General features: G+C 39.6%; 1 protein-coding gene across 8 annotated transcripts in view; it reads right to left on the bottom strand.

Annotated features, from left to right (window-relative positions):
- Positions 1-25,597, bottom strand: part of Rfx3 (regulatory factor X3) — a 265,021-nt gene that overhangs the window by 138,847 nt on the left and 100,577 nt on the right. For all 8 annotated transcript variants that reach the window (XM_029472432.2, XM_029472430.2, XM_085834163.1 and 5 more), the window contains one exon: positions 18,476-18,600. In XM_029472432.2, the coding sequence (XP_029328292.1) occupies positions 18,476-18,592 (117 nt within the window). In that variant the 5' untranslated portion in view covers positions 18,593-18,600. The remainder of the gene's footprint in view (positions 1-18,475; positions 18,601-25,597) is intronic.

Below are 25,597 nucleotides of genomic sequence, written 5' to 3'. Positions count from 1 at the left end.
CCCCGGGGTAGCGGGAGCGCAGGGTTGCCTGACACCCGCCAGCTACCCACGACCCCCGCCGCAGGATTTTGGGACTGCTGGTGAGTGGAACGCAGCTTCTGCTCCAATCCAATTGCGCGGGACCTGAGACTGCATTAGTTAGGGAAGCAGAAACCGGCCTGAGTAGGGCCACAGGCCTCATCCGGCCAGATCAGCGCCGGGGTAGCGGGAGCGCAGGGTTGCCTGACACCCGCCAGCTACCCACGACCCCCGCCGCAGGATTTTGGGACTGCTGGTGAGTGGAACACAGCTTCTGCTCCAGTCCAATCACGCGGGACCTGAGACTGCTCTGGTTGGGGAGAGAGAAATCCGGCCTACATAGGGCCACAACCCTCTTCTGGTCAGAAAAGCACCGGGGCAGCTGGGGCGCAGGGTCGGCTGACACTCACCAGCTACCCACAACACCCACCACAGGATCTTAAGACTTCTGGAGAGTGGAACACAGCTTCTGCTCCAATCCAATTGCATGCGGGACCAGAGACTGCATTAGTTAGGGAAGCAGAAAAACGGCCTGAGTAGGACCACAGGCCTCTTCCGGCTGGACCAGCACCAGGGTACCTTCAGCTACCCATGACCCCCGCTGCAGGATTTAGAGACTGCTGGTGAGTGGAACACAGCTTCTGCTCCAATCTTTAAACAGTGACAACGATAACAACTAACCCCAGAGATTACCAGATGGCGAAAGGTAAACGTAATAATGTTACTAACAGAAACCAAGACCACTCACCATCATCAGAACCCAGCACCCCCACTTCGCCCAGTCCAGGGCACCCCAACACACCGGAAAAGCTAGACACGGATTTAAAAGCATATCTCCTGATGATGATAGAGGACTTCAAGAAGGACTTTAATAACACACTTAAAGAAATGCAGGAGAACACTGCTAAACAGGCAGAAGACAATAAAGAGGAAGCACAAAAATCCCTTAAAGAATTGCAGGAGAACACTGCTAAAGAGTTACAAATCCTTAAAGAAAAACAGGATAACATAATCAAACAGGTAGAAGTCCTTACAGAAAAACAGGAAAACACATCCAAACAGATGATGGAAATGAACAAAACCATACTAGACCTAAAAAGGGAAGTAGACACAATAAAGAAAACCCAAAATGAGGCAACACTGGAGATAGAAACCCTAGGAAAGAAATCTGGAACCATAGATACCAGCATCAGCAACAGAATACAAGAGATGGAAGAGAGAATCTCAGGTGCAGAAGATTCCATAGAGAACATGGGCACAACAATCAAGGAAAATGTAAAATGCAAAAAGATCCTAACTCAAAACATCCAAGAAATACAGGACACAATGAGAAGACCAAACCTACGGATAATAGGAGTGGATGAGAATGAAGATTTTCAACTCAAAGGACCAGCAAACATCTTCAACAAAATTATAGAAGAAAACTTCCCAAATCTAAAGAAAGAGATGCCCATGAACATACAAGAAGCCTACAGAACTCCAAATAGACTGGACCAGAAAAGAAATACCTCCCGACACATAATAATCAGAGCAACAAATGCTCTAAATAAAGATAGAATACTAAAAGCAGTAAGAGAAAAAGGCCAAGTAACATATAAAGGCAAGCCTATCAGAATTACACCAGATTTTTCACCAGAGACTATGAAAGCCAGAAGATCCTGGACGGATGTTATAAAGACACTAAAAGAACACAAATTCCAGCCCAGGCTACTATACCCAGCCAAACTCTCAATTAACATAGATGGAGAAACCAAAGTATTCCACGACAAAACCAAATTCACACATTATCTCTCCACGAATCCATCCCTTCAAAGGATAATAACAGAAAAAAACCAATACAAGGACAGGAACCACGCCCTAGAAACAACAAGAAGGTAATCCCTCAACAAACCTAAAAGAAGACAGCCACAAGAACAAAATGCCAACTTTAACAACAAAAATAACAGGAAACAACAATTACTTTTCCTTAATATCTCTTAATATCAATGGACTCAACTCCCCGATAAAAAGACATAGACTAACAAACTGGCTACACAAACAAGACCCAACATTTTGCTGCTTACAGGAAACTCATCTCAGAGAAAAAGATAGACACTACCTCAGAATGAAAGGCTGGAAAACAATTTTCCAAGCAATTGGCATGAAGAAACAAGCTGGAGTAGCCATTCTAATATCTGATAAGATTGACTTCCAACCCAAAGTCATTAAAAAAGACAGGGAGGGACACTTCATACTCATCAAAGGTAAAATCCTCCAAGAGGAACTATCAATCCTGAATATCTATGCTCCAAATACAAAGGCAGCCACATTCATTAAAGAAACTTTAGTAAAGCTCAAAGCACACATTGCACCTCATACAATAATAGTGGGAGACTTCAACACACCACTTTCACCAATGGACAGATCATGGAAACAGAAACTAAACAGGGACACAGTGAAACTAAGAGAAATTATGAATCAAATGGATCTGGCAGATATCTACAGAACATTCTATCCTAAAACAAAAGGATATACCTTCTACTCAGCACCTCATGGTACCTTCTCCAAAATTGACCACATAATTGGTCACAAAGCAGGCCTCAACAGATATGAAAATATTGAAATTGTCCCATGCATCCTATCAGATCACCATGGACTAAGGCTGATCTTCAATAACAAAATAAATAATAGAAAGCCAACCTTCACGTGGAAACTGAACAACACTCTTCTCAATGATACCTTGGTCAAGGAAGGAATAAAGAAAGAAATTAAGGACTTTTTAGAGTTCAATGAAAATGAAGCCACAACATACTCAAACTTATGGGACGCAATGAAAGCATTTCTAAGAGGAAAACTCATAGCTCTGAGTGCCTCCAAAAGGAAACTAGAGAGAGCACACATTAGCAGCTTGACAACACACCTAAAAGCACTAGAACAAAAGGAAGCAAATTCACCCAAGAGGAGTAGACGGCAGGAAATAATCAAACTCAGGGGTGAAATCAACCAAGTGGAAACAAGAAAAACTATTCAAAGAATCAACCAATCAAGGAGCTGGTTCTTTGAGAAAATCAACAAGATAGATAAACCCTTAGCCAGACTCACTAGAGGGCACAGGGAAAGCATCCTAATTAACAAAATCAGAAATGAAAAAGGAGACATAACAACAGATCCTGAAGACATCCAAAACACCATCAGATCCTTCTACCAAAGGCTATACTCAACAAAACTGGAGAACCTGGATGAAATGGAGAAGTTCCTAGACAGATACCAGGTACCAAAGTTGAATCAAGATCAGGTTAATGATCTAAACAGCCCTATATCCCCCAAAGAAATAGAAGCAGTCATTAATAGTCTCCCAACTAAAAAAAGCCCAGGACCAGATGGGTTTAGTGCAGAGTTCTATCAGACCTTCAAAGAAGATCTAATCCCAGTTCTTCACAAACTATTCCACAAAATAGAAACAGAAGGTACTCTACCCAACTCATTCTATGAAGCCACAATTACTCTGATACCTAAACCACAAAAAGACCCAACAAAGATAGAAAACTTCAGACCAATATCCCTTATGAATATTGATGCAAAAATCCTCAATAAAGTTCTTGCTAACCGAATCCAAGAACACATCAAAACAATCATCCATCCTGACCAAGTAGGTTTCATCCCAGGGATGCAGGGATGGTTCAATATACGGAAATCCATCCACATAATCCAGTATATAAACAAACTCAAAGACAAAAACCACATGGTCATCTCGTTAGATGCGGAAAAAGCATTTGACAAGATCCAACACCCATTCATGATAAAAGTCTTGGAAAGATCAGGAATTCAAGGCCCATACCTAAACATGATAAAAGCAATCTACAGCAAACCAGTAGCCAACATCAAAGTAAATGGTCAGAAGCTTGAAGCAATCCCTCTAAAATCAGGGACTAGACAAGGCTGTCCACTTTCTCCATACCTATTCAACATTGTACTTGAAGTCCTAGCCAGAGCAATTCGACAACAAAAGGAGATCAAAGGGATACAAATTGGAAAAGATGAAGGCAAAATATCACTTTTTGCAGATGATATGATAGTATATATAAGTGACCCTAAAAATTCCACCAGAGAACTCCTAAGCCTGATAAACAGCTTCGGTGAAGTAGCTGGATATAAAATTAACTCAAACAAATCAATGGCCTTTCTCTACACAAAGAATAAACAGGCTGAGAAAGAAATTAGGGAAACAACACCCTTCTCAATAGTCACAAATAATATAAAATATCTTGGCGTGACTCTAACTAAGGAAGTGAAAGATCTGTATAATAAAAACTTCAAGTCTCTGAAGAAAGAAATTATAGAAGATCTCAGAAGATGGAAAGATCTCGCATGCTCATGGATTGGCAGGATCAACATTGTAAAAATGGCTATCTTGCCAAAAGAAATCTACAGATTCAATGCAATCCCCATCAAAATTCCAACTCAATTCTTCAACGAATTAGAAAGTGCAATCTGCAAATTCATCTGGAATAACAAAAAACCTAGGATAGCAAAAACTCTTCTCAAGGATAAAAGAACCTCTGGTGGAATCACCATGCCGGACCTAAAGCTCTACTACAGAGCAATTGTGATAAAAAACTGCATGGTACTGGTATAGTGACAGACAAATAGACCAATGGAATAGAATTGAAGACCCAGAAATGAACCCACACACCTATGGTCACTTGATCTTCGACAAGGGAGCTAAAAACATCCAGTGGAAGAAAGACAGCATTTTCAACAAATGGTGCTGGCACAACTGGTTGTTAACATGTAGAAGAATGCGAATCGATCCATTCCTATCTCCTTGTACTAAGGTCAAGTCTAAGTGGATCAAGGAACTTCACATAAAACCAGAGACACTGAAACTTATAGAGGAGAAAGTGGGGAAAAGCCTTGAAGATATGGGCACAGGGGAAAAATTCCTGAATAGAACAGTAATGGCTTGTGCTGTAAGATCGAGAATTGACAAGTGGGACCTCATGAAACTACAAAGCTTCTGCAAGGCTAAAGACACCATCAATAAGACAAAAAAACACCAACAGATTGGGAAAGGATCTTCACCTATCCTAAATCAGATAAGGGACTAATATCCAATATATATAAAGAACTCAAGAAGGTGGACTCCAGAAAGTCAAATAACCCCATTAAAAAATGGGGCTCAGAACTGAACAAAGAATTCTCACCTGAGGAATACCGAATGGCAGAGAAGCACCTGAAAAAATGTTCAACATCCTTAATCATCAGGGAAATGCAAATCAAAACAACCCTGAGATTCCACCTCACACCAGTCAGAATGGCTAAGATCAAAAATTCAGGTGACAGCAGATGCTGGCGAGGATGTGGAGAAAGAGGAACACTCCTCCATTGTTGGTGGGATTGCAAGCTTGTACAACCACTCTGGAAATCAGTCTGGCGGTTCCTCAGAAAATTGGACATAGTACTACCGGAGGATCCAGCAATACCTCTCCTGGGCATATATCCAGAAGATGTCCCAACCGGTAAAAAGGACACATGCTCCACTATGTTCATAGCAGCCCTATTTATAATAGCCAGAAGCTGGAAAGAACCCAGATGTCCCTCAACAGAGGAATGGATACAGAAATTATGGTACATTTACACAATGGAGTACTACTCAGCTATTAAAAAGAATGAATTTATGAAATTCCTAGCCAAATGGATGGACCTGGAGGGCATCATCTTGAGTGAAGTAACACAATCACAAAAGAACTCACACAATATGTATTCACTGATAAGTGGATATTAGCCCAAAACTTAGGATACCCAAGATATAAGATACAATTTGCTAAACGCATGAAACTCAAGAAGAATGAAGACCAAAGTGTGGACACTGTGCCCCTTCTTAGAATTGGGAACAAAACACCCAGGGAAGGAGTTACAGAGACAAAGTTCGTAGCTGTGATGAAAGGATGGACCATTTAGAGACTGCTGTATCCAGGGATCCGTCCCATAATCAGCTTCTAAACGCTGACACCATTGCATACACTAGCAAGATTTTGCTGAAAGGACCCAAATATAGCTGTCTCTTGTGAGACGATGCTGGGGCCTAGCAAACACAGGAGTGGATGTTCACAGTCAGCTATTGGATGTATCACAGGGCTCCCAATGGAGAAGCTAGAGAAAGTACCCAAGGAGCTAAAGGGATCTGCAACCCTATTGTTGGAACAACATGATGTACTAACCAGAACCCTGCAGCTCTTGTCTCTAGCTGCATATGTATCGAAAGATGGCCTAGTCGGCCATTAATGGAAAGAGAGGCCCATTGGACTTGCAAACTTTATATGCCCCAATATAGGGGAATGCCAGGGCCAAAAGAATGGGAATGGGTGGGTAGGGAAGTGGGGGGGCGCTATGGTGGACTTTTGGGATAGTATTGGAAATGTAATTGAGGAAAATATGTAATAAAAATATTAAAAAAAAAGAAAGAAAAGAATAGAAGTAAAATGTAAAAAAAACAAAACAAAACAAAACAAAAAAAAAAGAATGGATCAATTCGCATTCTTCTACATGATAACTGCAGGTTGAGCCAGCACCATTTCTTGAAAATGCTGGGTTTTTTCCCACTGGATGGTTTTAGCTCCCTTGTCAAAGATCAAGTGACCATAGGTGTGTGAGTTCATTTCTTGGTCTTCATTTCTATTCCATTGATCTACTTGTCTGTCACTGTACCAGTACCATGCAGTTTTTATCACAATTGCTCTGTAGTACAATTTGAGCTCAGGAATGATGATTCCACCAGAGGTTCTTTTATTGTTGAGAATAATTTTTGCTATCTTAGGATTTTGTTATTCCAAATGAATTTGAGAATTGCTCTTTCTAATTCTATGAAGAATTGAGTTGGAATTTTGATGGGGATTGAATTGAGTCTGTAGATTGCATTTGGTAAGATGGCCATTTTTACTATATTAATCCTGCAAACCTGTGAGCATGGGAGATCTTTCCATCTTCTGGGATCTTCCATTTCTTTCTTCTGGGATTTTTGAAGTTCTTATCATACAAATCTTTCACTTCCCTCGTTAGAGTCACACCAAGATATTTTATATTATTAGTGACTATTTGTGAAGGATGTTATTTCCTTAATTTCTTTCTCAGCCCTTTTATCCTTTGAGTTTGTTTAGAGGTTCAATACCCACACTGAGGAAGACTAATCACCTGTGGTACCATATTGGGCTTGGGGATTGGAAAGAGAGACAAAAAGCAATAAAAACCTGTTTGTCTTTCCCTACCCAATTCCCAACATCCAACCAAGCATTCATTTAAACCCTGTGTAGGAGGCTGAACTAAGTTTTGGTAGATATATTACTAGCCAAAAAAGGAAGACAGAGTTATTAAACAGTATGATTCTGAAGTATAAATCAGTTAAGTGCAACAAGACCCACTAAGGCATTCAGACCAGATTCTTATACCTATATTTTATTTGGTTTGCTCTTGTGTATATTTGATTTGACCTTATGTTTAGAGTTTTTGTTGCTGTTGTTTTGATTTGATTTGTATTGTTCTTTAAGACAGGATTTGATAAGAAAGCCAATGCTGGTCTGTAACTCTCGAGGTGGCCCAGACAAGTGTCAAACCAATGACAATCTTTATATTCACTTCCTTGATGTGGGGTTATAACACCTACTTCCACACATTTTAAATTCGGATAAATACCTAAAGATTATCTACATTTGAACACATTTTTTAACATGAATAGTATAGACAAAAACCAAAACAGGGAAACAAACAAACAAACAAAATTCACTAAAGCTTCACTAAATTAAACCTCCCCCAAGAAAGATCTTCCTCATCCTCCTCCAGGATCGAGTGCAGAACTGTGCCACCTGGCACAACCATAGGTATATTCTATGCCACATCTAGCTACTCTGACATCCTTCCCAGGATCTAGACAAGTGAGTCTCCCTGATGCCCCCTATCTATATGACCTCCCTAACCTCGTAGATCTAGCTCAGATCCCATATTCAGTGTCCTGCTCTATCCAGTTCTTAGGATTATATTGCCTTTATCTTAAGATAAACACAATATAGAACTGGTACAAAAACAAATATGTAGACCAATGGTACAAAATCTAAGACCTAAACATAAGTATATGTGACTTCATACACTTAGTATTAGACAAAGATGCCAAAAACAAAGGCTGGGAAAGAAAAAAAAAACTTCCCATAAATGGGGCTAAGAAAACTGGACCACATGCCAAAGAACAAAAATAGAGCCACATCTATCACCTTGCATAAAAACTAACTCCAAATGATCAAAGTCATAAGCATGAAGCAATGAGACTACCAGAAGAAAACGTATGCGTCAGCCTGCATAACAAAACATGGGGAAAAGTTTCTTAATGGGACTTTATTTATACAAAAATTAAGTGCAACTACCCAAGGAGAGTGAAATCATGGATCTTGGAGGAGAATCTACAAAGACCACTTTAGCAACCCCCTAACTATATTCTAAATACTTGTCTTTATATCCACAGATAAGTGTTGTCACCCTTCATCAAGGAAACTTCTCTTTGCCAGTCTCAACGGATACAGCTTCAAAACAAACACACACACACACACATAAACACACACAAATTTAAAAATCCATCAATCCTAAGGCTCAGGGCATATTGCAAAAGAAGGAGTATAAAATTCTAAGATCCACTCTTCCGGTAAGAAAAGCACCAGGGTAGCTAGGGCGCAGGGTCGGCTGACACTCGCCAGCTACCCACAACACCGCCACAGGATCTTAAGACTTCTGGTGAGTGGAACACAGCTTCTGCTCCAATCAAATTGAGCGCGGGACCTGAGACTGCATTAGTTAGGGAAGCAGAAACGGGCCTGAGTAGGGCCACAGGCCTCATCCGGCCGGATCAGCACCGAGGTAGGTAGAGCACAGGGTCGGCTGACACCCGCCAGCTACCCACGAGCCCTGCCACAGGATTTTGAGACTGCTGGTGAGTGGAACACAGCTTCTGCTCCAATCTTTAAACAGTGACAACGACAACAACTAACCCCAGAGATTACCAGATGGCGAAAGGTAAATGTAATAATCTTACTAACAGAAACCAAGACCACTCACCATCATCAGAACCCAGCACTCCCACTTCGCCCAGTCCAGGGAACCCCAACACACCGGAAAAGCTAGACACGGATCTAAAAGCATATCTCATGATGATGGTAGAGGACTTCAAGAAGGACTTTAATAACACACTTAAAGAAATACAAAGGAACACTGGTAAACAGGGAGAAGACAGTAAAGAGGAAGCACAAAAATCCCTTAAAGAATTGCAGGAGAACACTGCTAAAGAGTTACAAATCCTTAAAGAAAAACAGGATAACATAATCAAACAGGTAGAAGTCCTTACAGAAAAACAGGAAAACACATCCAAACAGATGATGGAAATGAACAAAACCATACTAGACCTAAAAAGGGAAGTAGACACAATAAAGAAAACCCAAAATGAGGCAACACTGGAGATAGAAACCCTAGGAAAGAAATCTGGAACCATAGATACCAGCATCAGCAACAGAATACAAGAGATGGAAGAGAGAATCTCAGGTGCAGAAGATTCCATAGAGAACATGGGCACAACAATCAAGGAAAATGTAAAATGCAAAAAGATCCTAACTCAAAACATCCAAGAAATACAGGACACAATGAGAAGACCAAACCTACGGATAATAGGAGTGGATGAGAATGAAGATTTTCAACTCAAAGGACCAGCAAACATCTTCAACAAAATTATAGAAGAAAACTTCCCAAATCTAAAGAAAGAGATGCCCATGAACATACAAGAAGCCTACAGAACTCCAAATAGACTGGACCAGAAAAGAAATACCTCCCGACACATAATAATCAGAGCAACAAATGCTCTAAATAAAGATAGAATACTAAAAGCAGTGAGAGAAAAAGGCCAAGTAACATATAAAGGCAAGCCTATCAGAATTACACCAGATTTTTCACCAGAGACTATGAAAGCCAGAAGATCCTGGACGGATGTTATACAGACACTAAAAGAACACAAATTCCAGCCCAGGCTACTATACCCAGCCAAACTCTCAATTAACATAGATGGAGAAACCAAAGTATTCCATGACAAAACCAAATTCACACATTATCTCTCCACGAATCCATCCCTTCAAAGGATAATAACAGAAAAAAACCAATACAAGGACAGGAACCACGCCCTAGAAACAACAAGAAGGTAATCCCTCAACAAACCTAAAAGAAGACAGCCACAAGAACAGAATGCCAACTTTAACAACAAAAATAACAGGAAACAACAATTACTTTTCCTTAATATCTCTTAATATCAATGGACTCAACTCCCCGATAAAAAGACATAGACTAACAAACTGGCTACACAAACAAGACCCAACATTTTGCTGCTTACAGGAAACTCATCTCAGAGAAAAAGATAGACACTACCTCAGAATGAAAGGCTGGAAAACAATTTTCCAAGCAAATGGTATGAAGAAACAAGCTGGAGTAGCCATTCTAATATCTGATAAGATTGACTTCCAACCCAAAGTCATTAAAAAAGGCAGGGAGGGACACTTCATACTCATCAAAGGTAAAATCCTCCAAGAGGAACTATCAATCCTGAATATCTATGCTCCAAATACAAAGGCAGCCACATTCATTAAAGAAACTTTAATAAATCTCAAAGCACACATTGCACCTCATACAATAATAGTGGGAGACTTCAACACACCACTTTCACCAAAGGACAGATCATGGAAACAGAAACTAAACAGGGACACAGAGAAACTAAGAGAAATTATGAATCAAATGGATCTGGCAGATATCTACAGAACATTCTATCCTAAAACAAAAGGATATACCTTCTTCTCAGCACCTCATGGTACCTTCTCCAAAATTGACCACATAATTGGTCACAAAGCAGGCCTCAACAGATACAAAAATATTGAAATTGTCCCATGCATCCTATCAGATCACCATGGACTAAGGCTGATCTTCAATAAAAAAATAAATAATAAAAAGCCAACCTTCACGTGGAAACTGAACAACACTCTTCTCAATGATACCTTGGTCAAGGAAGGAATAAAGAAAGAAATTAAGGACTTTTTAGAGTTCAATGAAAATGAAGCCACAACATACCCAAACTTATGGGACGCAATGAAAGCATTTCTAAGAGGAAAACTCATAGCTCTGAGTGCCTCCAAAAGAAAACTAGAGAGAGCACACATTAGCAGCTTGACAAAATACCTAAAAGCACTAGAACAGAAGGAAGCAAATTCACCCAAGAGGAGTAGACGGCAGGAAATAATCAAACTCAGGGGTGAAATCAACCAAGTGGAAACAAGAAAAAACTATTCAAAGAATCAACCAATCAAGGAGCTGGTTCTTTGAGAAAATCAACAAGATAGATAAACCCTTAGCCAGACTCACTAGAGGGCACAGGGAAAGCATCCTAATTAACAAAATCAGAAATGAAAAAGGAGACATAACAACAGATCCTGAAGACATCCAAAACACCATCAGATCCTTCTACCAAAGGCTATACTCAACAAAACTGGAGAACCTGGATGAAATGGAGAAGTTCCTAGACAGATACCAGGTACCAAAGTTGAATCAAGATCAGGTTAATGATCTAAACAGCCCTATATCCCCCAAAGAAATAGAAGCAGTCATTAATAGTCTCCCAACTAAAAAAAGCCCAGGACCAGATGGGTTTAGTGCAGAGTTCTATCAGACCTTCAAAGAAGATCTAATCCCAGTTCTTCACAAACTATTCCACAAAATAGAAACAGAAGGTACTCTACCCAACTCATTCTATGAAGCCACAATTACTCTGATACCTAAACCACAAAAAGACCCAACAAAGATAGAAAACTTCAGACCAATATCCCTTATGAATATTGATGCAAAAATCCTCAATAAAGTTCTTGCTAACCGAATCCAAGAACACATCAAAACAATCATCCATCCTGACCAAGTAGGTTTCATCCCAGGGATGCAGGGATGGTTCAATATACGGAAATCCATCCACATAATCCAGTATATAAACAAACTCAAAGACAAAAACCACATGGTCATCTCGTTAGATGCGGAAAAAGCATTTGACAAGATCCAACACCCATTCATGATAAAAGTCTTGGAAAGATCAGGAATTCAAGGCCCATACCTAAACATGATAAAAGCAATCTACAGCAAACCAGTAGCCAACATCAAAGTAAATGGTCAGAAGCTTGAAGCAATCCCTCTAAAATCAGGGACTAGACAAGGCTGTCCACTTTCTCCATACCTATTCAACATTGTACTTGAAGTCCTAGCCAGAGCAATTCGACAACAAAAGGAGATCAAAGGGATACAAATTGGAAAAGATGAAGGCAAAATATCACTTTTTGCAGATGATATGATAGTATATATAAGTGACCCTAAAAATTCCACCAGAGAACTCCTAAGCCTGATAAACAGCTTCGGTGAAGTAGCTGGATATAAAATTAACTCAAACAAATCAATGGCCTTTCTCTACACAAAGAATAAACAGGCTGAGAAAGAAATTAGGGAAACAACACCCTTCTCAATAGTCACAAATAATATAAAATATCTTGGCGTGACTCTAACTAAGGAAGTGAAAGATCTGTATAATAAAAACTTCAAGTCTCTGAAGAAAGAAATTATAGAAGATCTCAGAAGATGGAAAGATCTCGCATGCTCATGGATTGGCAGGATCAACATTGTAAAAATGGCTATCTTGCCAAAAGCAATCTACAGATTCAATGCAATCCCCATCAAAATTCCAAATCAATTCTTCAACGAATTAGAAAGTGCAATCTGCAAATTCATCTGGAATAACAAAAAACCTAGGATAGCAAAAACTCTTATCAAGGATTAAAGAACCTCTGGTGGAATCACCATGCCGGACCTAAAGCTTTACTACAGAGCAATTGTGATAAGAAACTGCATGGTACTGGTATAGTGACAGACAAATAGACCAATGGAATAGAATTGAAGACCCAGAAATGAACCCACACACCTACGGTCACTTGATCTTCGACAAGGGAGCTAAAAACATCCAGTGGAAGAAAGACAGCATTTTCAACAAATGGTGCTGGCACAACTGGTTGTTAACATGTAGAAGAATGCGAATCGATCCATTCCTATCTCCTTGTACTAAGGTGAAGTCTAAGTGGATCAAGGAACTTCACATAAAACCAGAGACACTGAAACTTATAGAGGAGAAAGTGGGGAAAAGCCTTGAAGATATGGGCACAGGGGAAAAATTCCTGAATAGAACAGTAATGGCTTGTGCTGTAAGATCGAGAATTGACAAGTGGGACCTCATGAAACTGCAAAGCTTCTGCAAGGCCACCATCAATAAGACAAAAAAACCACCAACAGATTGGGAAAGGATCTTCACCTATCCTAAATCAGATAAGGGACTAATATCCAATATATATAAAGAACTCAAGAAGGTGGACTCCAGAAAGTCAAATAACCCCATTAAAAAATGGGGCTCAGAACTGAACAAAGAATTCTCACTTGAGGAATACCGAATGGCAGAGAAGCACCTGAAAAAATGTTCAACATCCTTAATCATCAGGGAAATGCAAATCAAAACAACCCTGAGATTCCACCTCACACCAGTCAGAATGGCTAAGATCAAAAATTCAGGTGACAGCAGATGCTGGCGAGGATGTGGAGAAAGAGGAACACTCCTCCATTGTTGGTGGGATTGCAAGCTTGTACAACCACTCTGGAAATCAGTCTGGCGGTTCCTCAGAAAATTGGACATAGTACTACCGGAGGATCCAGCAATACCTCTCCTGGGCATATATCCAGAAGATGTCCCAACCGGTAAAAAGGACACATGCTCCACTATGTTCATAGCAGCCCTATTTATAATAGCCAGAAGCTGGAAAGAACCCAGATGTCCCTCAACAGAGGAATGGATACAGAAATTATGGTACATTTACACAATGGAGTACTACTCAGCTATTAAAAAGAATGAATTTATGAAATTCCTAGCCAAATGGATGGACCTGGAGGGCATCATCTTGAGTGAAGTAACACAATCACAAAAGAACTCACACAATATGTATTCACTGATAAGTGGATATTAGCCCAAAACTTAGGATACCCAAGATATAAGATACAATTTGCTAAACGCATGAAACTCAAGAAGAATGAAGACCAAAGTGTGGACACTGTGCCCCTTCTTAGAATTGGGAACAAAACACCCAGGGAAGGAGTTACAGAGACAAAGTTCGTAGCTGTGATGAAAGGATGGACCATTTAGAGACTGCCGTATCCAGGGATCCATCCCATAATCAGCTTCTAAACGCTGACACCATTGCATACACTAGCAAGATTTTGCTTAAAGGACCCAAATTTAGCTGTCTCTTGTGAGACGATGCTGGGGCCTAGCAAACACAGGAGTGGATGTTCACAGTCAGCTATTGGATGTATCACCGGGCTCCCAATGGAGAAGCTAGAGAAAGTACCCAAGGAGCTAAAGGGATCTGCAACCCTATTGTTGGAACAACATGATGTACTAACCAGAACCCTGGAGCTCTTGTCTCTAGCTGCATATGTATCGAAAGATGGCCTAGTCGGCCATCAATGGAAAGAGAGGCCCATTGGACTTGCAAACTTTATATGCCCCAATATAGGGGAATGCCAGGGCCAAAAGAATGGGAATGGGTGGGTAGGGAAGTGGGGGGCGCTATGGGGGACTTTTGGGATAGCATTGGAAATGTAATTGAGGAAAATATGTAATAAAAATATTAAAAAAAAAATTCTAAGATCCAAAGGATCTGGGAATTTACTGTGAGGCTGTGTCTCCTAATTATGTCAGGAGGTACACCTATAAAGTCTCACGAACATCACTGACCAAACTTGAGCTGAACAAGATCAATTATAGACACACCAAAGTGGATAGAGGAAAGACTAAATAGTCTCAACTACACACAAAGAATTACAGGCAACTGAAAAATGCTGAGAATGGAAGAAATACTCTTCCCAGAGAAGAGCCCACCAACTGATTATTCAATAAAAAATGATCCATACTGAAAACATATATACAAGTAACATACAAACTGAATTTATGTATTTCAGAATGTATGTGTGTATGTGTGTGTTTGTATGTATACATCTATCAACAAAGTGTAAAAAGAGTCCACGAATTAGAAAGAAATCAAGGAGGGATATATGGTAGGGTTTGGAAGGAGGAAATGGAAGTGGGGGGGAATTATAAAAGTGTATTATAACCCCCAAAATAAATGTTTTAAAAGGCAAGAATACTGTGGTATCTTCTAAATTTTATTTTTTAATTATTAATTTGGTTTTTAGAAATAGGCTATTCTTTATAACTCAGGCTGGCTTCAAACTTCTGGACCTCCTGCCTCAGTCAACCCAGTTTTGATTATAGGTGTACAACACCACACACACTCTGGAACAGATTATCTTGAAATAAACTGAATGAAAAGAAAGGACACCAACTTAGAAAATAATAGTACCTTCATAAAGAAAAGAAACAACTGCAAAATAATGTTATACAAGTAAACATAAATAATTTTCAATAAAAGTATGACATTAGAAATAACAGTTAAAGGGGAAAATGAAAGTCAAACAAGAAGATGTATAAGAACAAAAAGAGGAAACAGAGGGAACACAATCATTTATAAAAACTTAAGATTTCCAGAGCCAAAGGACTGAAGAGTTGAGGGGAGAAAGGCCAACCCAGGTCCCAGCACTGTGTGTGAAAATCTGTCTATCTCAGGCACCACCTTAAAGTTGCAGGAAATCGAGAATTGTTTCATTCTGTAAATTTTAGAGAGAAAAGCATCTCACCGTCCCCATACAGAGGATCAGAAGTCAGAAAAGTGTTTCTCTTGTACATATCAACATTTATTTTAAAGATTTCCTTTATTTTTACTTACGTGTAAATGAGCATCTGTAGGCACACAAAAGTCTTTAGTGCCCATAGAGGGAGGGTACTTGATCCCTCCAGAGACAGGCTTAAAGTTGGTAGACAGCTACTATGTGTACATATTGGGAACTGAACTACTATGTGTACATATTGGGTCTTCCAAAACAAAACAAAACAAAATACACACACACACACACACAAAACCCAAAAACAAAACAAAACAAAAAACACAACCAACCAACAAGAACAAAACAACAACAAAAAAGAAAACAAAACAAAACAAAACAAAAAAGCATGAGCTTTTAACTGCTGAGCTGTCTTTCTAGACTGTTTTTATTTTTATATTTTAGAGCACAGCAATCTCACAAGTGAAAAAAAAATTCACTAAGTCTTTGATTACTATACTAGATGCTAGCAGCATTTCTACATAGCAGCATAAACACTGGATATTGTCCTACCATGTTCAATTGCAAATAGTAGGCAGTATATTTGAAATAATTGCTCTGCATATCAGAGACTCACACAGTTCAAGCTAATACATCAGAAGAAGGATGAAGATATAGATTAATAGTAAAGTACTTGCTGAACAAACATAAGGCCCTCAATTCTACTGTCAGTTCAGCAAAACAAAGGAAATACATACTAAATATTACATACATAGTAACTTTAAAATATTATTACTACCATAAAGAACGGGAAGAGTATGTGTGTTTGTATGTACATGAAAGAGAGAGATCATATATTGAAGACCCAAAGGAAGCATGTTAAATACTAAAAACAAAACAAAAAAGACACAGCAAAGTAGTAAGGATAAGGTATTTCTAAATCTATCCAAGTACACATGAAAACAATGAATGAAGAGACAAACATAGCTCTCTCTGAGAAACAGTACATGGGAAAAGAGGGGTGCCAAGCTCCGATACATTGATTTTAGTAACAAAGTCAATGAATTATTTGGCTCTTTCCATTATTATACATACTATACATAAGCTATAGAAAGCACTGGATAATATGCAATATACAAATTTAATAAAAAAAAAACTGTCTCTGAAAGCTAAAACAAAGAAACAGAGGAAGAAAGTAAGGACTAGGATAGATCAGGATAGATTCAAACCTGCTACCATCTCATGAGAGTAAGATACATACTACAGACCTGCTGCCATCTCTTGAGGGTGAGATACATACCACAGACCTGCTACCATCTCATGAGGGTCAGATACATACCACAGACCTGCTGCCATCTCTTGAGGGTGAGATACATACCACAGACCTGCTGCCATCTCTTGAGGGTGAGATACATACCACAGACCTGCTGCCATCTCTTGAGGGTGAGATACATACCACAGACCTGCTACCATCCCAAAAAGTTACGCTCTGGAACTAGGAACTGCTGGCACATTTATTCTCATTCAAAGTGTCATGTTTTTACATGGGTCGGATCAAAATTAGATCCTGAACCAGAAATCTTACCTGTTCAGAAAGTGCTTAATATTGACAGATTGGTGTTAACTTCTTAACGCAGAACAATGTCTCAATTGATCTTTACCTATTATTCTTTGAAGCAAGTCCTACCTTTTTGAAAAGTGTTAAATTGGTAATCCCAGGGGCTTTTAAGGCACTATTTGTAGAAGTTCCTTTTTAGTACTAGTGAAGAGAGAGGGAGAGGGAGAGGGAGAGAGACAGAGACAAAGACAAAGTCAGAGACAGAGAGAGACTGAGAGAGAGAGAGAGAGAGAGAGAGAGAGAGAGAGAGGAGGGAGGGAAGAAAAATAGGAAAAAAGAAATGAAGGAAGGAAGGAAGGATGAGTGGATGGATGGAAGGAAGGAGGGAAGAAGTGAAATGATAAACGTACCTACTATTTTGAAATATGCAAGTCCTTGCCACTAAAGGGAACAAATAACTCACAGTGTGCTCACAGTCCACACACAGAACTGTTAACTGGCACATAGTACTTATCAGTATCTTTTCAAAACAAGTCAAATTCCCTCAGCATGAATAAGACCTGTACTAAGTATCTGGTGATGAATTCTTCTGCAATTCATTAAATGGGATGAGTCAGATATACAGACCTTTAAGAATATTTTATTTTCACTAAATAGTATTTAGCAGCTAACCAGTGCCAAGGCAATTTCTAAAATACCACAACAGCAAAATTCTTGTAAATAAAATACATCATGCTTTTCATTATTAAGTACAACTCAACCTGAGTAAAAAAAATATATTATTGGTGAAATTTCAATATAAAAGGAGCTCTAGTAAGCAGTGCAAAGAGAGGAGAAAATGTAAAGTGGACAAGTTAGAAAAATCAACTCCCTGTAATCATTAGAAGTTCTTAGGAGAAGAACATGGTCTATAATTTGTCCTATTACCTCTACAGCCCAGCAAGGAAAGGACCCGGCACACCAGGGAACTAACCAAGGAATGTTTGCTAACCAAACTTAATAAGTGAGCTGGAGCACTGCCTCAGTCCTCCGAGAAGCAAGAGAGTAAACCCTAGTCGTCTTTGGAGTAAGCTCCATCAGTCATCACAGACAGCACCTCTCAGATGACCAGGTCCTTACCTGCTGCTGCACTGGCACTTGCTGTACCACCTGTGTAGGCACTGCTGCTTGGCTAGCCACAGACGTCTGCAGAGTCACTGTCGAACCTGTGTCTGAACCCGTCTCTGAAGTCTGCATGATGGTCTCTAGAATACATGAAAACAGTTTAAAGTGTCATGATAAGCATGATAAGTGTCACTGCAGTTCTTCAATCCTATTATGAGGCTTTGGACATATAATACCACTCATACCAATACACTGCCATCACAGCCCATGTCTATCTTTAGTCACTGTCACCAGCTTTTAACTAAATAGAGAAAATTACTATTTTACTTTTAAAAAAAATCCTTATTATACCTCTGGGCCTGAGACTAAGAAGCAGAACTTCTCTGAAAGCTGCTGTCCTTTAATTTCAGCTGTTAAAAGTATTTCAATTCTTTAATGAACTATGGTATAAATATTCATAATATTCAAATCTCAGAACACAATCTGAAATAGATGCCCATTGTAATGAACCATACTTTCTAGATACTTTTCAAGGCTGTTAGGATGTCAATAAAGAATAAAAAGTAAATCATCTCTAAATTAATTTCTAAGTGTGTGTGTCTTTGTGTGTGTGTACACATACATACATACATACATATATATTATATGCTAGTTACAAATTCAATAAAAATAAATGTGAATTTCCTGGTCTGTGGATAAAGGTACATAATTTCAAGGTCTGTAGATAAGGTATGCAGTACTGTTTAACTGGTAGCCTATGAAGAGTAATACATTCAGTTTAAAGTTGTAAGGAACATGGTGAACATTTTACGTTCCTTAAGAAAATTAAATTCTCAAGTACTCAATGCTTGGGGGAGAAAGTTACTTCTCAAAATCTTCGTCACAGCGTGACTAATCCTATTCTTTTTCTACAACCACCATCCCGTTCAAGCTTGCGGTGGACCTTGAAAAACAACAAACCTACTCTTATAATACACAATCTGTAGCCGCGAGAGGTTGGAGACATAGTTAATGTACCAAGAGAATAGCTGGGCCATGCTTGTCATTATGACCTGAGTCATGTTCTCCAGTGTTGTACTGGTATTTCTATACATATGAATTTCCTTATTGCTTTCTTAGTCAAAGTCCTAAAGCTGCACAGAAGCCACAAAAGTCCAGCAGTCACAGCTGCAACAGATTGTGTTCAGAAGAGGATCTTCTGGGGCTTTTTTTTTTTTTTTTTTTTTTTTTTGTGGTTTTTCGAGACAGGGTTTCTCTGTATAGCCCTGGCTGTCCTGGAACTCACTCTGTAGACCAGGCTGGCCTCGAACTCAGAAATCCGCCTGCCTCTGCCTCCCAAGTGCTGGGATTAAAGGCGTGCGCCACCACGCCCGGCTTTTTACAAACATATTTACTCAGGAATAAAGGAATTCACAAAATGACCTGATTTTCACTTTTAATTGAGGGGTGTTGGCTATACTGAAGAAGGAAGAGATGCATGAACAATGAGGACCGTGGCTCCTGGGTCATTTACAGTGATGGGCTCATACGCAGCTTTAAGATATCCTGGATATGTAGGAAGCCACTGTGTAGACAACAGTTGCGATTTTTCAAAAGAAGCTGAAAAATCAAGATTTTTATGTGAAATATAACAAATTGTGGCTCTTTCAAATGTAAAAATAATGTCAATAAATTTTTATTTGGAGTAGCATTAAAACCATGGAGATACCTAAGAGTGAATGAGAATTACATGATTCTGTATACAAAATTCTCATCTGGCTAGGATGATGGCAGACAATGATGCTCTAATGCTGGAAGCCAAAGCTAGTAGTTATAGTTCAATGAAACAGTGCTTACTTAGCCCTAGTTAGATACCAGCACTGGCTATCCCCTTCAAAATTATCTTTTTCTTAAAGGAGAAGAATACATAAATTAGAAACCCTATCTCTTCCTTTTATTTCTTTTTTTCCCTTCCATGACAAGTAGAGAGAAAAACAGCAATCCAAAAATGAATGCAAAAACCTTTTGGGTCCTTTGATTTATCATGTATACACAGAATACTGATTACATTTTGTGCTATAACAAAGGAGCTAGATGTGTCTGCAAGGCTTGCGTTTGTAGGACAAGGCATGGCCCAGGCACAGATAGCGTCTGCTGGGGTGCTCAGTCTCGCCAGCTTTCGGATGACCAGGAGACCTTGTCTGTATGGTGTACAGATTCAGACGGCATGTGTGGCCAGCTAGGGCTTCTCCTGTCCTCTGACTCAGCCTTTAAACATGGGTTTCCACAGTGACACCTCTTACACTAACATCCCCTCCTGCTCTCCACAGAGCTAGCTAAAACTGTGCCAAGATGAGCTTATGTGCCATTATTTTGTATTAATGATTGTAACTAATTAATGAAATTATGATGTCCTTCACTTTATAGGTGAGTAACTGGAGGCCTGGAGATGCCCAATCCCATCCCTGGCTCACTAGCACACACACAGGAAACATAAAGGAAAGGGTTGACACTACAATGAAGTTCATGCTCTCGACTTCACAGGATACATTTGAATCTCTGAGTTTAATAACAAGCAGGGCACAAATAGAATAAAAAGAGTGATTTAAGTTTTAGAATGAGGCAGTGAAAAAGGTAGAAAATATGTCAACTATTCAACAGGAGTAAACTAAACAAGTAAGGAGAAATGCTCGTTTTTAAGTGTAAAGCTAGACTGTAGGAGAGAACCTTTTATTCGTCTTCCAGCTCTGCCTATGCTACATCCAAGCTGGCATCAAAAGCCCAATCTAGTGCACCAAGTATCAGTCAAACCCAGAATACTTTCTGCTTAGTCCCAGTTTCTATGCTTTTGACCAGCTTTTTAAATTTTACTGTATTCATTTTATGTGTTTAAGTGATTCTCCTGCATGTATATATGTGCAACAAATGCATGCCTGACTCTTTAGGAGATCCAAAAAAGGTTTTCCATCCATTGGAATTGGAGTTATGGGTGGTTGTGGGCCACCATGTGGGTGCTGGGAACCATCCTCTCCAAGGACAGTCAATGACGTTAAACCCTGAGCAAGCTCTCCTGACAGACACTGCTTCATTCTTCTCCAGTTTCAACACCTCCTTCAACTCAGAAGAAGAAACTCTGCCAGGTTCATCCCATCACTCCCATAAATGGCCGTAACTGCAATTAGGTCTAGCCTTTCCTGATTGCAGAAAAAAGTCTAATGCCTTACATACATTGATTGCTAGCTTTATGCTCACAGGAAGCCCATGATGCAGATGGTATCCTTAGCTACCAACTGTGTAAACTGACACATGGGTGGGATTTTAAAAAAATTGTTAAAAGCCAGGCAATGGTGGCACACACCTTTAAACCCAGCACTTGGGAGGCAGAGGCAGGTGGATTTCTGAGTTCAAGGCCAGCCTGGTCTACAAAGTGAGTTCCAGGACAGCCAGGGTTATACAGAGAAACCCTGTCTCAAAAAGAAAAAAAAAAAAAATGTTAAAAGCATGCAGGCAGAAAAAGGAAGAATCGGAATTCACTCAACTTCTGTCTGACTTGAAAACCCACGATTACTGGGTGTCCTGTGCTGCAGCCTTGGGTCAGGACAGTTTCTCAACAAAGAGCCTGGGAGTGGCAGTGAGAAAGGTTTGGGATTCTAACACATGTTCTTTTTCCAGAAGTACTTTCCATTCACGAGCTCAGAGGACCTAATCTGAACAGAACAATCACAGTGTACAGCACACTGGGAGAGGATAATCCTCTGAGGAAAGCTTGTTAACAGACTGTTTTAACCTACTGACACACTGTAGTGTTCTGGGGACTCCCCTCCATTTGTGAAAAGTGAGAACTCTCTCTCACAGGAGGGCAGTGCCTGAAGCCTGCTACCTTAGGCTGTTGCTTCAACTCCCCAGCAACACTTGGTGCTTATAACCCATTTTCTCTCATCCACCAGCAGAAGTTTCTGAGGTTTTGTTTACGCCTGGGGTAACTTGCTTAGTTTTTGTCTTTCAGTGCCTGTTAAGTGATATTTGTTTATCGATCACAAATGCAGTCACATTACTCTGTTTTGATAAATTAACCCCCTGCAGTTTGTCACTGATGTAGCCCACATGTAAATGAGTTGTATACTCTTACAGGAGAGACAAGCACAATTTCCGCCTAGTCATCCTTGCCTAATGTGCCTGTCAGGTGTGTCAGGGGCAACAGACGCTTGTTTGACAAAGGACCTTTTTATTCTGGCTAATTAAGCAGTTGGACACACCCGCCTGCTAAGGGTTCTGCTTTGTACAGCCAGCTCTGGATGAGTCATGAGAATCTAAGGCTAAATAGGCCACATTCTGAAAGAAGGCTAATTAGCCCCTAGGAGGAGGAAAAGAATATTGCAAAACCCAGCTGCTGAATGTAACAAATTAGCATCTCTTCAACCTGATGGGCAAACCTAGGCAAATCAAGTGTATTTGGAACAAACATGCCTTATTTCAAGTTTTAAGGCATTCAAATGTCCTTTGGGTGGGGGGCTCCCTGAAGATTATTTAACACACTCAGATTCACAATTGGACTCCTTTTATCACATACAATGAACATGCCAAATTAAATAGATTAATAATCTGACCTAGTCAATTGTTTATCAAACAGAACTTTATAAGCCTATAAGTGACTGTGTCCATCCAGCACTTCCTGGGCTCTTCCTTCCTGAAATCCTCTCTCTCACACAAAGCAAAGGCTGAGTACTCTGTGATTCCTTTAAAATGACTCAGCCTTCTGAATAAAGAATGTGATAAAGATATACAGCTTAATCTTCAAATTGCTTCTTCCTTTTACCGTATAGAAAGACCAAGATGCTAATTCCACTTCCCGTTTAAACCAAATAAATCAAAGTTATTATGATAGTGTACTTTATGGTAAAACAACATGGCAATGCTCGCATAAACTATAAGAATTTTAGAAGACTGATTCAACGTAAGATCATAGCAATCAATGTTCCTTCGTAAGTAAAAATTATTAGTTTTAAACTGGAGAAAAAATAGCTTGACGGTATATTTTTACATAAAGAAAACCAATACCATTATAGAGATTCTGAAACATAAAGCTTTTATTACTAACACTCAAATCAGGATGAGCTAAACCCCCATTAATTAAAATGAATGGGTATGATGGGACTAGAGAGAGTGCTCCGTGGGTTAAGACATTTAGTGCTCTTTCAGAGGAACAGATTTTGGTTGTCAGCACCCACAACGGTCAATTCACAACTCTCTATAACTCCAATCCAATCGATCTGCCAACACCTTTTTCTAGCCTGCCTGCACACACACACACACACACACACACACGCACACACCATACACACACACACACACACCACATACACTCACATAGATAAAGGGATATACTACTTGAATAAAAATTGTAAAGAACACATAGCCCCAGAGGGCATTTTTCCTGAAACTGTGAAAATTGCCAGCCCGGAGGCTACCACAGTTGCACTTCCGGTGGCTACAGATAGTTATGAAAACCAAGTCTCAGAGAATGGGCGAGAATGATAAAGGATGCACGCCTACTGCCCTGAGCCCGATGTGGGACAACGCCATGGGACCGCCAATGGCCCAAGATAACTGAGAGCCAGGCCTTAGAGAGCACGTGTGTGCCTGCGAGTGATAAAGAAGGGCATGAAATAATGTGTGGAACTCCCTAGTTGTAATTGGCTAAATTTAGCTTAAAAACTCTGGTCTGGCATGGCAAAATCGCTCAACTCCTGAGAGCCCAGAGGAGAAACTTCGGGTTGAAAAATAAATCTGCGTGGACCCCATCCGGACACGGCCATCCACTGCTTAGACAGCAAAGCCTGCACACTCGGCTCAGCTCCAGAGGATCGGAAGCAAGGAACATGGAGTTGCACCTTTACCTACCTGCATGCTACCACTGGGAGCAAAGGATACGTCTGCCAGACTGGAAAGGTTAGTGAGAGAGTGCTTGTGTGAACGAATGAATGAGGGCCTGTTTTACCATTTACTTGCTTTTGCCATTTATGAATAAATAAAAGTAATAGAACCTTTCCCACTGGGATTGAGGAATTTGTTTCCGCCACGGTTTACAGCCCAAATTGCGACAAAAATTAAAAACTTAAATGGTCTATGTATTCCATTTAATATGCATTAAATAATCACACGATGACTTTTTAAACCTTAAAATATGTAGAGCTGGTTATTTTACCCACAGAGGCAAGACAGTAAGACTTGATTTTCACTTAGAGAAGTGAAGTTAGTAACTGAAAGAACTATATACTACGGCCATAGCCCAAGTCTTCTATTTAAAGAATATTTTTAGGGTAAATTTGTGCACTGCAAAATGAAATCTTATCCCAACAAGAGATAAAGTAGTTGAGGGATATACAAAGCAAGCCCAGGTCGTTCTGTATGCTAATAGCCCTGGTTTGTACTTTAAGGTTGAAAGCATGATTTTAGAAGGGTGCACAGTAAATCTCTCATGCTAAGTTCATCATTAGGAAAGCTGAGGAAATGATAATGGCATAGGCTCCTCTATAGCCATATGTCTGTGATAATCAATGACAGTGATTAATGTTGGAGATGATGAATCAGCACACTTGTGGCAAACACCGGTTGCCTGGGTAACTTTTTTCACTTTTCAACAAAGGCTTTCTCTTACTTAATTCTTGCCTTGACTCAGAATAGATTATAAAAGATTGTTTCTTCTTCAAAAAATGAAATACGAAAAAAAAACCATTGACTGTTTTTATCTTAAAAGATTAATTACATAAAAAAATAAAATAAAACAAGCCAAAACCACCAAAGCCAAAGCAACAAAGCACAGTGAAAAATGTTTTGCCACTTGCTTTGTAACTGGTTATCAAGAGGCCATCATCGGGCACAGTGCCATTCCAGCCTTTTCTCCAACTTACTCTCTTGAATTAAAATTCGGCTGTCTTGCCCAGATGATAGAGGCCAGACAACCACCACAAAGACAGTGTCCAGCTAACAGTGGTGAAAATTAAGAAAAGCTAAACAAACTAACTCCCTAAGGATGCCAACTCTATTCTTGACTCTGGAAACAAAATTGCATAATATACAGAGATTTCTACAAAAATTTATGAGACAGAGTAAGATATTTTTCCCTATTTATTCATCCAATCTTCAGAACAACCTGAA

Source organism: Mus caroli, unplaced genomic scaffold (genome assembly GCF_978045245.1).
Source record: "Mus caroli unplaced genomic scaffold, Mus_caroli_1 scaffold_20, whole genome shotgun sequence".
Classification (NCBI taxonomy): domain Eukaryota; kingdom Metazoa; phylum Chordata; class Mammalia; order Rodentia; family Muridae; genus Mus; species Mus caroli.
Note: the sequence above shows the minus strand (reverse complement) of the source record. Positions and strands in the feature narration are given on the sequence as shown.